Here is a 16,319-nt window from a genome sequence, read left to right on the forward strand (position 1 = left end):
ATCCACAAACATCTGACTTAGTCTTACTCACGTAGCTGAAAGTCTTGCACAGTGCGGAACTCACCATATGTCCCCCAAAGAGAAGCCCTAGTTAATTACAGTGTTTTGTGCTGATGGCCACTTATTTGAAAGATTGAATTACCATCCTTCCTAGTTGAAAAATATTGAAAACTGAAACTCTTCTTATTTGCAATTACAAATCAAATCCAAGTGATGGTATTTGAATCTATGTAATCACACCATTAGCTCTACTCTAAGCTACCAACTGACTCCTATGAAAGAGCAGTTGTCTCTTCCCTGGTGTAGCTCACTCTCGCAGGGGCAGATTTTAATCACTTCATCCGAAGACAGCCTTCGAGTGAAAGAGCTGCAGAAAGCAATCCCAGGGTGCAGTTCTTTGTTGCTTTCTCCTAAGTGCCTCTTACCAATGGCTCCTACCCATGCACATTTATCCAGTTTAAATCACTGGTCCCCAAACTACATAAAGACAGACCAATAACTATGTAAAAATAAACCACGTATTTGTAAAAATTATACTTTTCCAGGGAATGAAGAAGCACCTAGATAAAAGAAATTTAAACCAGTGGTAAGTACACAATGAAGCCACCACAAAAGCTATGCACTTTACAATGACGGATCAGTCCAGACAGAATATGTCCTCCAGCCCTAAAATACAAAACAGAGAGTGCCCGGGGGGGTTAGAGGGTCATCTCCACCGCAAATATGTGACACCGTGCACAGAGGGTCCCTGCACAGTAAGCCAAAAAATCAAAACACCATACATCAGGGTGGACATAAAGTAAATACAAGGTTCCTCCCTTCCCTTTCTTCAAAAGGCTTCTTTTGAGAAGCATGGAAGGAGTAAATTCACCTGAAATCTGAACCATAAATAAATAAGGCATGCTGAGATCACATAATTCTGCCCCAAAGTCACAAAAGTCAGAGGTATTTGAACAACCTGGTAGAGAATGGAGTTTAACTTGTGTTAGTTATGCTGTTTCGCACTCTCGTTCTGCCCCTCACAAGGATGAACTAGTACATAAAACACACACATACATACACAGCGGGGAGAAAAGAAACTACTTACTTTTCTTCTTAAAAAGTTTTATTAAAGACTTGAGCTTTGCATTAATGAAGACCACCATTTCCAGGATGCCTACACAGGGCTTAGAAATTTAAATCACATTCAAAGCTCAGTCCAGCGGGCAGGTGGCAAGCTGCATCCTTCTGCTCCAGATTCTAACTTCTTGCTCTGTTCTCCAGTCATTAGACATCTGCCCAGGCTGATGTAACTTGGAGGCTGAGCTTATTGTCAGGCAGTTACAAACCATTAACAGTCCTTGAACCTGAAAATCTCCCACTGAAACCTAATCTTTAAGGCTGAGAGCCGCCAGTGACAACGGGTGCAGAAAGAGAAAGCCAATCACCGTTCTTATTTGCATGATAGCTACCTCAGTCTTTCTGCCTCGGGGCTCGTTTGTTCAGTTTTCTCTCCAACAGATCAGAAGTGTCTCCGCTCTGTAGTCCACAAACTAGTGCAGGTTTTCCTCTACGGAGGTCAAGGTGAAGCAAATGCGCTCCCCATTTTCAGTAGGTCACGATGAATGTCCACATCTTTTTACTGGAGCCAACAAGTCTTAGAGCAAGTCTGTGTTGATTCTTTGACTCTCCAGTTAATTCAGGCTTTGGAAGTGATTTAGGGGGGAAAAGAGCCCAACTTTTGTTTCCCTGACCACGCCCCCAGGCTCTGCCTCCCGCACTAAAGGAGCGGTTACAAGCAGGAAAACTTTACAATAGAATCTCCACAGAGCTGTAAGTGATGACTTGGTTGCATTTTTGTGCAAATTAGTACACCCAGTCTTCTCACCCAGTTTTTTTTTTTAGCCAGTGATTGAGAATCAGCATTGTAATTATTCCAAAGTTTGATTTTATTTGCACCTAGCTGTTGCAATTCTCTCCTCCCAGCAAAACCCCAACTCACCCACTCCAAAGGAGAAATTAGATGAAGCATCCTAATCATTTAAATAGGTATTTTAAATTTAATTATCATCTAAGCACCTGGCTAAATAAATTATACACACACACACACACACACACCCTCCCCAATGAGGAAGAAGAGGAGTAATTTCAAACATTATTTGTGTTCCTCTGTACTGGTTCTTTTGTCCACTAGCAATTAACCTCAGAGAACTGAGGAAACAGAGAGAGAAGAATCAGAAATGGGGTATAAGCAGGCGCTAGAAAAATATATTCTTGGGTAAAGGAACAGGAACAAAAAGGAAAAAGAACACAGATCGGGAAATGTTATAAAAACAAAGGAGAATAATGCTCCTCACTTCTTCCCCCAATTCCACTTCATGGCAAAACACTTTCTGAACGACGTTAGACAACCTCTTATTTCATAGCTTTGGGCCAGACTTACAACTGAATGGAAAAATGTAATAATCCACTAACTCAAAACGTTTAGTTTATAACAAAAGCTCTTAGTCAAAGAATAAAATTTATATAAGGGGCTCCCTCTAGGGAAAGTTTTGGAATGATTCCTCCTCTCCCCTTAATCTTAAATTTTGAATAACAAAAGAAGAGCAAACAAAAAAACCACATCATATTACCATACATATTATTACAGATTTCCAATTTGTATTCTTTCATCCTATATGTAGCTTTACTTAAAAGTAATCAGATGGCCAGATGGCAAATAAGAAACAACGGAAACTACAAGTTAAATTATATAGCTGCCTTAAATTAGCGAGCAAAGTTCCCCTTAGGAAAACAAATTTATAAGCAACAGTGACCTCACTCCGCTGCAAGAGCTGCCTGGAACCCTCACCGCGCTCGAGGCAGGCAGTAGCGTGTTCTGGACAGGAGCACTCCTATTCCCATCCATGGGCTGCATACTTGCAACTGAAAACGGCATGTAGCTTGTTTTTTGTAGTGTATATTTTTTCCATTACCATTTAGTCCCCTTATACCCCCTCCCCCTCCAGCAATCACCACGCTGTTGTCCAAGTCCATGAGTCCGTTTTCCTTTTTGCTCAATCCCTGTACCCCCAACCCCACCCCCCACTTAGTAGTAGCTTTTCATGTATACAACAATGGCATCCAAACACTGATCCAGTCATTAAAAAGATAAATGTTGAGCACGTACTAAGTGCCACTCATCTGGGACACATCAGAGCGGTCCCTGCCCTCATGGAGCTTGCATTATCTGGCCAAAAACTACAATTACATGGTGCACTGGCAAGTGCAATGGACAAAAGAAAAAGTTGAATAGGATGAAAGGAGTTCTGGGGACGAGCAGGTGGCCAGGCTGCGGTATGAAATAGGCATCAGGGTAGACCTCCCTGAAAAGGTGAGCTTTGGGTAAAAAGTTTGAGGAAGCAATGGAAATAAAACACAAATCTGTTCGCTGGGTAATGAGGCTTTCCCCACCCACCAGGACTAGTGAGAGAAGCACTCTCCGAAGATGAACAGTAGTCAGAGTCACGTGTGGAGCACTCTCCCTTCCCACTCAACATTAAGCTTGACATTCAGGGGCCACAGTTCTGTAAAGACAGCACCGCTATTTGGTTAAACACTGCTCGGTGGAGAGCCCAGGGGTCGCAAGCAGGCGACCACCCCAGCATCGCAGGCTCTCCATCCTCCATGCACTATTCCAGCTCCCTCAGTCCAGATCTTCAGGTAGCAACCAAACATATTAGGATTTTGGTTGTGTTACATACTATGCTGTGTTTTCAAAGAGCTTATTAATCGTAAAAATTTCCCCAATAATTTTATCACCTCTTCATATCTTGCATATAGGCATGAGAACAGGGAACTGCTTTCATCTTATAATTTGCCTTGCCTTGATGTCCTGGTTTATTGACGAGCCACATTTTTATGGAAATGTCTAGTAATTTTTAACTGCTCAATGTATACTTTCAGCAGAGAACATTCACATCCGCGGTGCTCCCTATTCCAGTGCTGGCCCTGTAACAGCAGATACAGTTAAACAAAAGTTCTAATGCCGCACACGTTATCCTTTTGGTAGAGAACATTTACATCCACAGTGCTCCCTACTCCAGTGCTGGCCCTGTAACAGCAGATACAGTTAAACAAAAGTTCTAATGCTGCACATGTTATCCTTTCGGCAGAGAACATTTACATCCGTGGGGCTCCCTACTCCAGTGCTGGCCTGTAACAGCAGATGCAGTTAAGCGAAAGTTCTAATGCTGCACACCTGGAAACGCAACAGCTCAGCGCAGGAGTGGGCGCCACCTGCCCAGCGTGCCCTCTCCGTCCCTTGGCTTTCTCATCTGTAAAATGGAGGTAAATAACAGTAGCTATACAGGAAGGTTATCATAAGAACTGAAAGTTAGTATTGCTACAGTCATTAGAACTGTACCTGGTATGTGGCAAGCACGTGTAAGTATTTATTAGATGAATAAAGTCTTAAGAGACAGCTAAGCAGGCCTCAGCTTCACCAGGGTCAGCTGTGCTTTACCAGATAGAAGGCCACACCACACAGGCCTCAGCTGTCCTTCGACTTGTCTCCCAGCCACACTGCCAGCTCCACCAAGGGCAGCTCCCAAGCTGCCACTGCCACGTTCATGCACTCGGTACCACTTTTCTTCAACAGCCTAAAATTCTATCTCTAATTATTATTTTAAAAAAAAACCTCTCAGTGGTCACCAGGGAACTAACTAGTACCGATGGTCTTTTCCCCTCTCCTCATGCTTCTATTTATCTTTTGAATCGCACTCTGAGGATGACCCAGGGCGTGGGCCCCCCTCCTCTCCCCCCGAAGCACACTCCATTGACCACGGAACAGCACAGTTTAAGCCCCACAGGTCCACATATTTACGCAGGTTTTTTACAGTAAGTACTGTAAATGTGTTTTCCCTTTCGTTTTCTTAATGTTTTCTTTTCTCTAGCTTACTTTACTGGAAGAATACAGTATATATACTACATAGTAAATAAAAATCTGTGTTTATTGATTAGTCGTGTTATTGGTAAGGCTTCTGGTCAACAGGCTACTGGTAGCTAGTTAACTTTTGGGGGAGTCAAAAGTGAATTTTTGACTGCACGGGGCTCAGCACCCCTATGCCCAGGCCAACTGTGTAGTTCCTTTCCTACATTTGATTGCTCCTTCTCTGGATTCTGATGAACTCTTAACAACTTCAAAGAGTCAGTCCTTAAAACTGTGTCCTATGCTATGTACTTATTTACCCCTTGAAGCCTCAACGACTTTGCTGGTGTAAGTCAGGAGTCTGCGAATCACAGCCCTTGGCCTATCCGTCAATGCTGGGGTAAAAAACTAAAAGAGAAGAGCATTTCCTGACATGAAGGTGGTATGAAATCCAGGTTTCAGTGTCCAGCAGTACAGTTGTGATGCAGTGTCATGCGCCCATTTGTCTGTCTAACGTCTCGGCAGCTCTCAGACTGGACGCAACGGAGAGCTGAGACGGTCTGGCCTTTAAAGCGAGCAACAGTGACTACCTAGACAAGCGATTCTTCAACCCGTGTGCCACAAGAATTCTTAAAACATGTAATACGTGACTATTTAGTCAGGGCACTGACCTCTTTTCCCTTAGACTGTCAAATGAAAAATGACAACAGCCAACACAACAATAGCCACTGGTGTGAATGAATCAAAATTATACCTATTTTTTGTCAGATAGGCAAAAGATATAACATATGTTTGGTGTGCTGCAGAATTTTAGCAATTAGTTCGTGTGTGCCGTGAGATGAACAAGGTTGAAAATCGCTGATTGGGGCCTTTACAGGAAAAGACCACTGATCCATGGATGATGCTTCTGCCGTTTAAACCCCCTGCTCAACCTTCACCTCCACCTGTTGTCCATTATTTGTCTGTCTCTCAGTTCCGTACTGCCAGCCTCTCCTCATATTCACACTATCTCAAACCGGATGTCTAGTTTAAACCCATCTGCTTCCCCCAAACCCCACCTGCTTATCAAGAACATTCCCATTTCTGTGAGGGCAATGGTCCGTTTCTCAGGGAACCAGACAGGTAGATTTCCTTTCCGGCTCGAAGTAAGAAAACTGGGATCCACAGCTACGACGGGAACTGGGCGCCCAGCCCTCCCTTTCCTGGGCGCTGGGCTTCGAAAAGACACCTCTAGCAAGTACATCCAAGGCGGTGTGTCTCGCACAGAAGTCCTTTAAAAACACAAGTACCATACTAAAGATATTTAAAGTGCATCATAGTTCTCTAAATATTACAAAGAAAAACATGCTCTGGTCCAGGGTTTTGAAATTCTATTACCACTGCTATTGTATAAATATTGGCATCTTTATTCATAACGTTCCAACATTTTTACTTAATCTTTCCCTAAGTGAAATCTTATTTCTAACCAAATTCTAATTTTTTTCTTCTAGGAATCATCTGGTTATTTCTACAGTTATCTGATTACTTCCCAGGAGTAAGTATATAATATACCAGCAAAGAGGCATAGGAATACTTTGTGAAGTAATACATATTTTAAAAAGTTGGACTGAACTTATGCATTTATGTTCAGCCACTCAGCGGTTTTACATTGAGCACTTATTAGCTGGCTTGTGTTAGGCATCTGGTTAAAAGTAAATCCAACCCGATCTCTGACCTTGGGAAGGTTCCACAGTCCAGTGAGGACGACACACCCAAACAGACAAACACAATAAAGTAATGACCAAGCGTGGGGAGAGAGATAAGACCAGGCTCTGAAAGGGGAGGATGACAAAGGGCACCACCTCATTTAGAAAGCAAACAGCTGTTAGCGGAAGAGAAGAGAGGACTCAGGGAAAGCACAGTCACAGGACACACAGAGGTAGAAGCCTGCGAAAGCTTCTATGGAAGCTTACAGGAGGGTGGTGTGGGGCAAGGGTGGTGCAGGAGGTAGAGAGAGAAGCAGGGGCCAGACCCTGGAGGCCCTGCTTGATGAGGGGGTGGATTTTCGTTGGTGGGCTAGGGACTCAGCAAAGGAGTTTAAGAAGGAAAGCTGTAGGGCCAGTGTTGTATTTAAAGACAAAAACCGGAAACCAGTGTTGCATGATACGCATGTGCATTTGAATGGCCTGATGGGGCCAGGAGAGAAACTGGGGGACGGCCCAGCAACCCACGCTACCGGTGAGGTCAAAACCAATTCCCATTTAGGGTTACTTATTACAACTCCTTTGGTCTTATCAGCCTGCATTTAGCAGTTTGCAGTTCAGGAGCCATTATATATTTAAGGTATAACTGTCTAAAAAGTAAAACCCCACCAACTTATAAATGACTGTTACCATTCAGGGCTCATCTGTTATACAAACGTAAAATATAGTCAGTGTTGTTATTATTAGAAACTAAAGATGACACGTTTAGACCTAAAACCTCCATAAGAACAGAGCTGTCTCGGGCTCCCAGGACTCTTAGATGAGGGTTCCATCCCCCTGGAACCCTCCCCGCTTTCCCATGCCCATTTACACCGAAGCCCGGCCTTCCTAGGTGCATTAAATGCAGCTAGGGTATTAAGTCTTTGAGTCCAAAAATCTTCACAAACTTTGCTAAACAGTGTTTACTAAAAAGGAACACTTTCAAATACTGTACACAGTTATAGGCAGAAAGAAAGCATATAATACATACAGACATTTGACCTGCACAAGATCAAACCCTTGCTCAACTGAAAATGGAATATATCATCAATAAAGGTCACTGCGGTCTTCTAAGTTGGAAGAGGAGGAAAGGATAATAACAATCAGACATAACAGAGCTCTTTTCTGGTCTCTAAATGATAATTTTAAGCACTTCTCAAAGGACTTTTAACTTCAAAAATAGAAAATTCTCAGTCCAACCTTATCTATAAATAGTGCTTAACATCTGAAATACAAGGTTGTACATCACTAAGTTAATTTAGGTATACTCATTATTTTTATGCATGGTTAAAATACTTGAAATATAATTTGTAAATCCACAATCACCCATTGTTTCCTGTGCTTTTCAGGCTCATTGGAGCTTTGGAAAACATCACAGCAGAAAGTATCCAATAGAAGCCCCTGGTCTTATAAAACATACACACTTAACTAACTTAAGTATGAATTTCTAAAAATTAACTAGCAACATAATCTACTTAATAAAAACTTGTAATAATGATTCAGTAATAGATAAGCTTATAGATAATTTAGGCTTATCCTCTATTTATTAAGGAACAAAGTCTTCCTATAACTAACTTTCAGAGGAAAAGTTTATGTTTCATGTTTTTATAAACACTTTCACATTGAGAGAAATTATATAGTCAATAATACCTATCAAAATAACAACATCATTGAAGCTACAAAGCAAGCCAATAATATAAGCAGATGAATTAATATAATCCATAAATGTGTAAATAAGAGTAAATTTTTAAAACAGGGCTGCCAGATAAAACACAGGATGCCTAGATAAAGTTGAACTTCAGATAGACAGAATTTCATGATTAAGAAATTTTTAAAAAATCTATAGTTGCCCTGGCTGGTGTGGCTCAGTGGTTGAGTGCCAGCCTGGGAATCAAAGGGTCGCCATTTGGATTCCTGGTCTAGGGCATGTGCCTGGGTTGTGGACCAGGTCCCCAGTAGGGGGCTTGTGAGCAGGAACCACACATTGATGTTTCCCTCCCTTCCCATCTCTAGAAATAAATAAAATCTTTCTAAAAATTTCTAAAAAAAATACAGTAAAATTCATTTGTTAATACAATTGTAATTTACAGTATTAAAAAACAGCCTTAACAATTTGACACAATGTATGAAAAAATATACTTCATATTATTCAAGACAAATGGAATTGACTATAGGTTATTGCTGTTTGGCATTTAATTAATTAGAAACAAACCAAAAGATGAGTTGGTCACTCATGACTGAAGAATCAATCTCATTTTTCACATCAGGCATTTTTATAACAAATTACTACTATTCATCTCTCAGCTAAGATCCTAAGCATTTAAAACTTCTACTTCACTTGCACAGAGTAATGCGGTGGTGCTGGTGGCTGAGGAGGACAGAGAGTTGAGTGATGAAATAGAGGGAGGGGTTCTCTAGGTTCAGGAGGAGCCTCGGTTTGAACTATAAAGTGGGAAGTTGATGCTTGGTACTTCTACTCCTGGAGCAGGAGCGGCACCACGAAAGCTGTGATCTCAGCATTGAACCATTAGCTTTGAAATTCAGAAACAATGGAGAAGACTCAAGAAAAAAGGTTCTTGAGTCTTCAAAAGACTCAAGAAAAAGACTCAAGAAAAAAGTCCAAAGGGTTCTTCTAGAACCATACAAGTAGTTGCTTCAATTACCAGCTAAACAAGTGAGATCCAGACTTCCACAGGCATTTAATCATTGGCTAAAAGTCCCAGAAGACTAGCTAGATTATCATCAAAGTGACAGAAATGTTGCATAATGCCAGTTTACTCATTGATGATGTTGAAGACAATTCAAAACTCCGACGTGGCTTTCCTGTGGCTCACAGCATCTATGGAATCCCATCTGTCATCAATTCTGCCAATTACGTATATTTTCTTGGCCTAGAGAAAGTCTTAACCCTCGACCACCCAGATGCAGTAAAGCTTTTCACCTGCCAGCTTTCGGAATTCCACCAGGGCCAAGGCCTAGATATCTATTGGAGGGATAACTACACTTGTCCCACTGAAGAACATAAAGCTATGGTGCTGCAGAAAACAGGCGGACTCTTTGGTTAGCAGTGGGTCTCAAGCAGTTGTTCTCTGATTACAAAGAAGATTTAAAGCCAATCCTTGATACACCTGGGCTCTTTTTCCAAATTAGGGATGATTATGCTAATCTACACTCGAAAGAATATACTGAAAAAAAAAGCTTTTGTGATCATCTAACAGAGGGAAAGTTCTCATTCCCTACTATTCATGCTGTTTGGTTGAGGCCTGAAAGCACGCAGGTGCAGAATATCTTGTGCTAGAGAACCGAAAACATAGATATTAAAAAATACTGTGTACATTATCTTGAGAATGTAGGTTCTTTTGAACACACTCAGAATACTCTTAAAGAGCTTGAATGTAAAGCCTATAAACAAACTGATGAACTTGGTGGGAACCCTGAGCTGGTAGCTCTAGTAAAGCACTTAAGTAAAATGTTCAAGAAAATGAAATATATTAAGCTATTCTTGATTAGGCCTAGTAGCTTATTTCAATTGATTAGTTTGTCTTTTAGCCTATCATTTAAAAAATTTGGAGCAAGTTGTTTGACTCCAAAAGCTGAGTGGACAGGTGACCACTGTATGGAATTGGCAGTCAAGAGGAGTCACGTTCAGTAGGTCTGACTTGAATGTCTTTAGTAGGCGTGCTGTGTTGGGTCTTTGTGGTCTCCTCTGCCGCAAATGTTCGATTGATTCTGCCAATAAAGAATTCAGCCCCGGAAAAAAAATAAATAAAAATAAAATAAGGGTTCTACTTCTTTTTAATTTACTTCCCAGTTAGCTGGGAAGAAATGAATATAAAAGGAATGAACATTAGAGCGATAGCTCAGTGGAAGGACCAGCCTGCCCTCTCCCTAACCCAGCAGACACTATGGGACAATCGGTATTGCGGGCCCCTGATGTGATGGAATACCAAGAATAAACATCACCTATGGTAAAGTCAAGCTAAACATTCTTGAGACGTTAAAATTTTCCAGTTTACAGAGAATACAAGAGGTAGAGAAAAAAAAACAAAAAGCAACCAAACTAAAAGGGAAACATTTTGCTGGTCTGGCCTCTGCAATAAGTTTAATAATAATAATAATAATAATAATAATAACAATAATAATAATAGAAATGTGCCAAATTAAAAGAGATTTAAAGATTGTGGATGGGATCCTAGTTGTGAATAAGCCAGGTGTAAAGAAAAGCCTTTTTTTTGGACAAGTGGGGCAATCCGAATGTATAGGTGTCACCTTACTCTTTTTGTAACTGCATCATGAAGTTTAAAATCACACACATGGGGTTTAATGAATGAAAACATGTCTCGCAACACATGCTGAAGAATTACTTTCACTGACCCATTAATCATGTTATTTCACAAAAGTTCATTGAAAATCACCCATATTCTAGAAGTTCATCAGTATAATGACCTTTCTTTTGCTTCTGAATTAATCTTTAATGATGAATCATATGTCATACTGAAAGCAAGTGATATGGAAATCGCTCTCTTCAATATCTAGTGGGGGAAGTGGGGGGTAGAAAGGGAAACCTTAAGAGATGATCATGTGCATCAATTCTTTAGAAGAAACTCGATCTGACACCCACTCTCCCAGTTAATTCTGATGCTAGGAAACACCCGTAACTGCATATGTTGACGCTAAAGGCTTCTGCTGTGGATCCTAGTTAATAATTTAATCAAAAACCATTGCTACCATCTGCTCTGGTCAATTTCAAAGCATCTGCTATCACTGTAGTGAGTCAAGTCACAATATTCATGTGACAAGCACTGAACAAATGAAAGGTGAGGCAGACAGAAAACACACTATGAAAAAGACAAACCCCAATCAAAAGTGCAAAACACAACGGAGGCCAGCTGACACAGCGTTCGAAGTCCCACCCTGCCTCCAGGTTTGGAGGGATGCACTGTCCTGAATGCAGACAATGTGACAGCCCAGAGACTCTCCGGAGATGATGGATATAAGGTGGGCCAGACAGGGGAGAGCTCTGTGAAAATGCACCCTGATGCTGGACATAATGGTGAGTAGGGATACAGTAAGGACAAGTTGGAAAGGGGAGATTTCATAGGTTCCTAAAAGTTAGAGCTGAAAAATAGTAAGGAGTGCCAAATCCACTCCTTTTATTTTACAGAGTAAGTGACTTGCAATAGATCACTGAGTTACCCAACATCTGAGCTAATTTATCTTGTGCTCAAGTTTTTAATACACAATGCTACCTCTGCCTTCACTGGGAGAGGGTTGGTGGGGTGAGGGTTCCAACTGTCCACACTCATTCCTGCCTCCAAGCCTTTGCACTTGATCCCTGATGTCCACTTGGCATGCCTCTACTCGTTTTTCAAGTGGTAAGTCAAATGTTGAACTTCCTTTAGCAGCATTCCTTGACACAGCTGCAGGAACTCTTTTTTTTCCCCCCAAAAGTACATGTCATTTTTACTGCAAGGACAACTTCCTCAAAAGTGAACTATATCTGCTTTGCAGAAAGAGAATGAATTTCATTAACTATAAGCCTCTTACACTTGAACTTGTTATTCTTCATAGTATGTTGTAGAGCCCTAATCCATCCACCTAAGCAGTACTGATTCATCTACTTCATTCCACTTAGCCTTTATTGGGTGTATAAAGGCTCATTTCAGTAGAGAAATAATGTATATGAGTAGAGCTACATATCAATTAGTTCAATTGTAAAGTTAACCCACTTTACCTTTCTCAATTCAATTGGTATTCAAAACACATTTTCTGAATGCATATTAAGAATCTAGCACATCATGCAGAAGAGAATAACGTTCAACCACTTGAAAAATATATTTTCTGTGCCATTTAAATTTAACATAATTATAGCCTTTTATAATAAAAATAATTTAAAGGGAAATGAAACTTAAAATTTGAAAATAAAAAAAAATTAATGCAACCTGTCTTCTAAAGTCTTCAGGGAAGAGGAAAAAAATCTCACTGTAGAATGAAAAGCCAAAGTATAATGTGATGATCTTAGAAATCTAATTTAAGAGAGTCTTGTGATTAGCTAAAGTGCTTTATATTCTGGGCTCTCTTGTACTTTTTAAATTGGACAATATTAAAAACCTGCTTGACTGATTGTGTTACAAAACCTACATGGAATCCATACTTGAGGAGAATTTTTTACTTAGAAAAAAAAAAAATGGAGAGCAAAGGAGACTTCCTAATCTAGACGACCAAGGGAAAACTGAGAAAATAAAGTGGAAGGGCGCCACCTACAGGAAGCTGCCGCTGGATGCTCAATGAAACACTGGCTCTGGAGAATGGTTCCTGCTGAGGTCTCCAGACAGAAGGGATTGGAAGAAAGGGCTCTGGTTTAACACACTGCCATTCATGGTCTTGCCTCAAAAGAATGTCCTCATCTTGTCCCACCAAAGAAAGGCGCTGTAACCTCTGTGCCCCTCTGAGCCACAATTTACATAAAGTTGATCTCATATCTTCAGAAAAATATATAAATATTCATAAACTACCTAGTATCTTCAACCAAGCTCAGATTAAGGAAGCACCCCCTAAGTTATATAAAATATTTTTGAACCAATAAGGGGGCAGCTACATGTATCTGAATAACTAGGCTAAGCAAAAAGAGGCTCCCATCAACTTACAACCAAAAGGTAAAATCTTTCAATAAAGGAATCCAAAGGAAAGTGTTTCTCATTTGGACAGATGATTCTGAAACGACTCTGTCCATAAATATGAAAAATACTTGAAGTGACAAAAGGGAAATCAGATGTATTATCACCAAAGTTCTTTCCAAATAATGATCCATGAGTATAAGGATTTGGAGAAAAGGATCATTTGAGCTAATTATTTTGTAAGCTTTAGAACAAGCTCATGAACTGTTAGCTGCTGCTTCTCTCTCCTGTGCTGTCTTATATTGTTTCACATATGGCTAACACGAACGCTAGTTAATAAGCTGGGGTGAGCCCTTGCTTTTGTTAAGAGGCCAGCTGGTTCTCATGCAAAATGATAATGAGAGAAATTAAGACAGACTGCTCTGGTTTGCTGATGCACTGACAGCAACACTCAGAGTTAAATGTCGCCAACTCTATTTGGTTTTCTAGGAATGGTAAAGGTTGATGTAGGCGAGGATCATATTTATCTGATTAGTGGTTGGTTTGGGTTTTTTTCCAAAAAAAAATTGTACATTGCTTTCAATAGATGAATAAACGGCAGCCACGTTCTTCAAGCAGAGAACCCTAGCTCCTTATCGAGGAGGAGCACTGCCCAGGCTTTGTCATCCTGCTGGAGGTGCCACAGCAGGAGCCTGGGAAGGTCAGCCTGGCCTAAAATGATATTCAGAATTAGCCCAGAGAGGACGGAACTTCCGTTAAAGTCAGGCTGTTGGAGACTTTTGAAATTAATAAAACCTTCCTGTAAACTCAGTCTCTCATATTCTTTCACTGATTTTTCTTCTACAATTCAGAAAGATAAAGGGATTTTTAATAAGTAAACGAGTAATGAGAACAAGCAACAAGAATAAAAACACTGATTACTATATGGAGACATATTGTACACTATCGCTCAATTCTAGAAACCCCGTATTTCTAGAGCAAGGACTTCACAGTGTGGATTTCTGAACTGACAGGGCAGGTGCAACCATGCTTCGTGGCATTTCCTGGTATGAGAAGGCAACACAACCGGGGCACAGCTGGAAGGGAAGGGAGGCATGGTAATCGCAGAGCCTACGTAATTAGGCTCACAGAATCCGAGAAAAATCAAAGGGCGACCAAAACAACAATGCCAATCCTAGGTAATGGCTGGCCACTGAGTAACACTGACATGCTTAGCTCCTCCCCTTCTGCATCTTGGGGGGTTGAAACAGACAACAAAAAAATAGTAAGGGAATTCTTCACACCTTAGCAAAAAATAAAATTAGGAAGAATTGAGATCGGCTGTATTCTTCACATACCTGACGATATTTTTAACATTCAGCAAAAAAAAATGTGAAGCTTGGAATTGTAAAGACAGGCATCAATATTTCATTATTTGTTAAATTTTTGCTTTTTTCACTACAGAAAAAAAGGTGAAGGGGGGAGAATTCACTAGAGGAATTTTACCGACAATGAAGACATAGGCAATCATTGTTTTCCTGAGACAGAATAAAAAGAAAAGTCAGATATTGGAGGAGAAAAAGAAAATCAATAGGTTCCTACAAAATCAAATAATTTTCTCAAAACTCTCTCAAATTTTATAACAAGACTTGGGATAGTCAGCTAGATTCATTTTTAGCACCTTATCTGAAACATTTCTCTCTTCAAGAGCGGCACCCCTCATCATTATGGATAAAACAAGTTCAAATGAAGCTGCCACAATCAATTTGCATTTGCAACCTGAAGCTTACATCGCGGCGATCAAGGGCAGTCCTAAAAGATCTACACTTGGCCTTACTGTCTTATGTTCATGCACCATCAGCGTTAACCTAACCAGAACTTAACTATTAGCACTGTTTTCTAACGAGAAATACTCACCAACTGCACCCCACCAGAGAGAGGAATCAGCCACGGACTCCAGACAATATATTACATTCATTATCAGAATAAATCCAAGAGCATCAATGGGGAGCTCATTTCAGCCCATGCTGAAGGAGGAGAAAACTCACTTCCTCACCCAGGAACCTCCCTCTTCCTCTCATGGATCCTCACAACTGCCCATCAACAGCGAAGACTAACTCTATGTTCTGAACTTTCTAGCTTCACTTCAATTGTGTTTAACACCAACACCTCCCTTCCCCCAAACGGCCCCTTCTCTCTGCAGCTGCTGAATGCCACAAACAGCTTCTTGTATAGTTTGACTTAAAATGCACCCCCAACTAGACATGTTGAATGGCAATGTGAATGCTTCATTCAGAAAGAAGTAAAATGTGTAGCATGTCCTAAAAACATCACAGTGGCAAAGAGCATTATTTGGAAGTCCTAGGGTGGAGAAGTGCTTTCCTCGGTGGCCTGTAAATTCTTCTCAGGTCCATGCAAATGGCGACAGGCTGGTCTCAGAAGATTCCCACAGTGATCAAAGAAGGATCAGCTAATTCCCCTCCGCCTGCCCTGTCGAGATGGCCTTTCCCTAAAGTCGCCTCCACTCTCCACAAGAAATTTATTTTCTTCCTGCTTTTCTAATAAAATGTATGTATCCCCAATCTATTCATGTTCTGTCACCGATTATCCATTCTTAGGGTAATTTAAATGGTTGTTTTGGAATTGTTTGGCTTAATGCTTTGTGTCTCTTACACATGGCTAGCCCCCCTCGATATTTTTGTAAGCCCCTGGAGGGCCAGCACCACATCCCCGCATTGGCTTTGCACAGTGCCAACCTTGGGGCCACACGGTCAGTTGCTCCATAATTTGATACAGCGGGACATCCTATAACCGTGACAGGCACATTCAAAGAGAAGGGATTAGCACCCACCTTTATGACATGGGTGAGGGAGGGAAAGACCAGAGAATTTAAAAGCATTTGTCTTATGATGACATAATTGTCTAACCTCTACGAAAATTTTCCTTAAGACATAACTTGCAAATACTAAGCAAAAATTTTCACATAGGTAATAGCTATTTCAACCTCATGAATGCAAGTGATTTTTGGAAAAGCTTCCCTGTATGTTGAAATTGAGTTTATTTTCTTGAGTATAAGTGTATTGGCAATCAAACGATTACAGGAGCTGGTGGACA

The 16,319-nt window shown here is 40.7% G+C and overlaps 1 protein-coding gene and 1 pseudogene across 3 annotated transcripts in view; one reads left to right on the forward strand and one right to left on the reverse strand.

Annotated features, from left to right (window-relative positions):
• The window catches only part of NHSL1 (NHS like 1), a 123,662-nt gene that overhangs the window by 58,099 nt on the left and 49,244 nt on the right, over positions 1-16,319 (reverse strand). Inside the window, exon 1 of one of the 3 annotated variants that reach the window (XM_045188829.3) lies at positions 1,088-1,439. The exons of the other annotated variants lie outside the window; for them this stretch is intronic. Coding sequence (XP_045044764.2) covers positions 1,088-1,145 — 58 coding nt within the window. The 5' untranslated portion in view covers positions 1,146-1,439. Of the gene's footprint in view, positions 1-1,087; positions 1,440-16,319 lie in introns of those variants that run through there. 3 annotated transcript variants of the gene reach the window in all.
• On the forward strand, positions 9,215-10,261 carry LOC112297193 (geranylgeranyl pyrophosphate synthase-like; annotated as a pseudogene).

Source organism: Desmodus rotundus, chromosome 11 (assembly GCF_022682495.2).
Source record: "Desmodus rotundus isolate HL8 chromosome 11, HLdesRot8A.1, whole genome shotgun sequence".
Classification (NCBI taxonomy): Eukaryota; Metazoa; Chordata; class Mammalia; order Chiroptera; family Phyllostomidae; genus Desmodus; species Desmodus rotundus.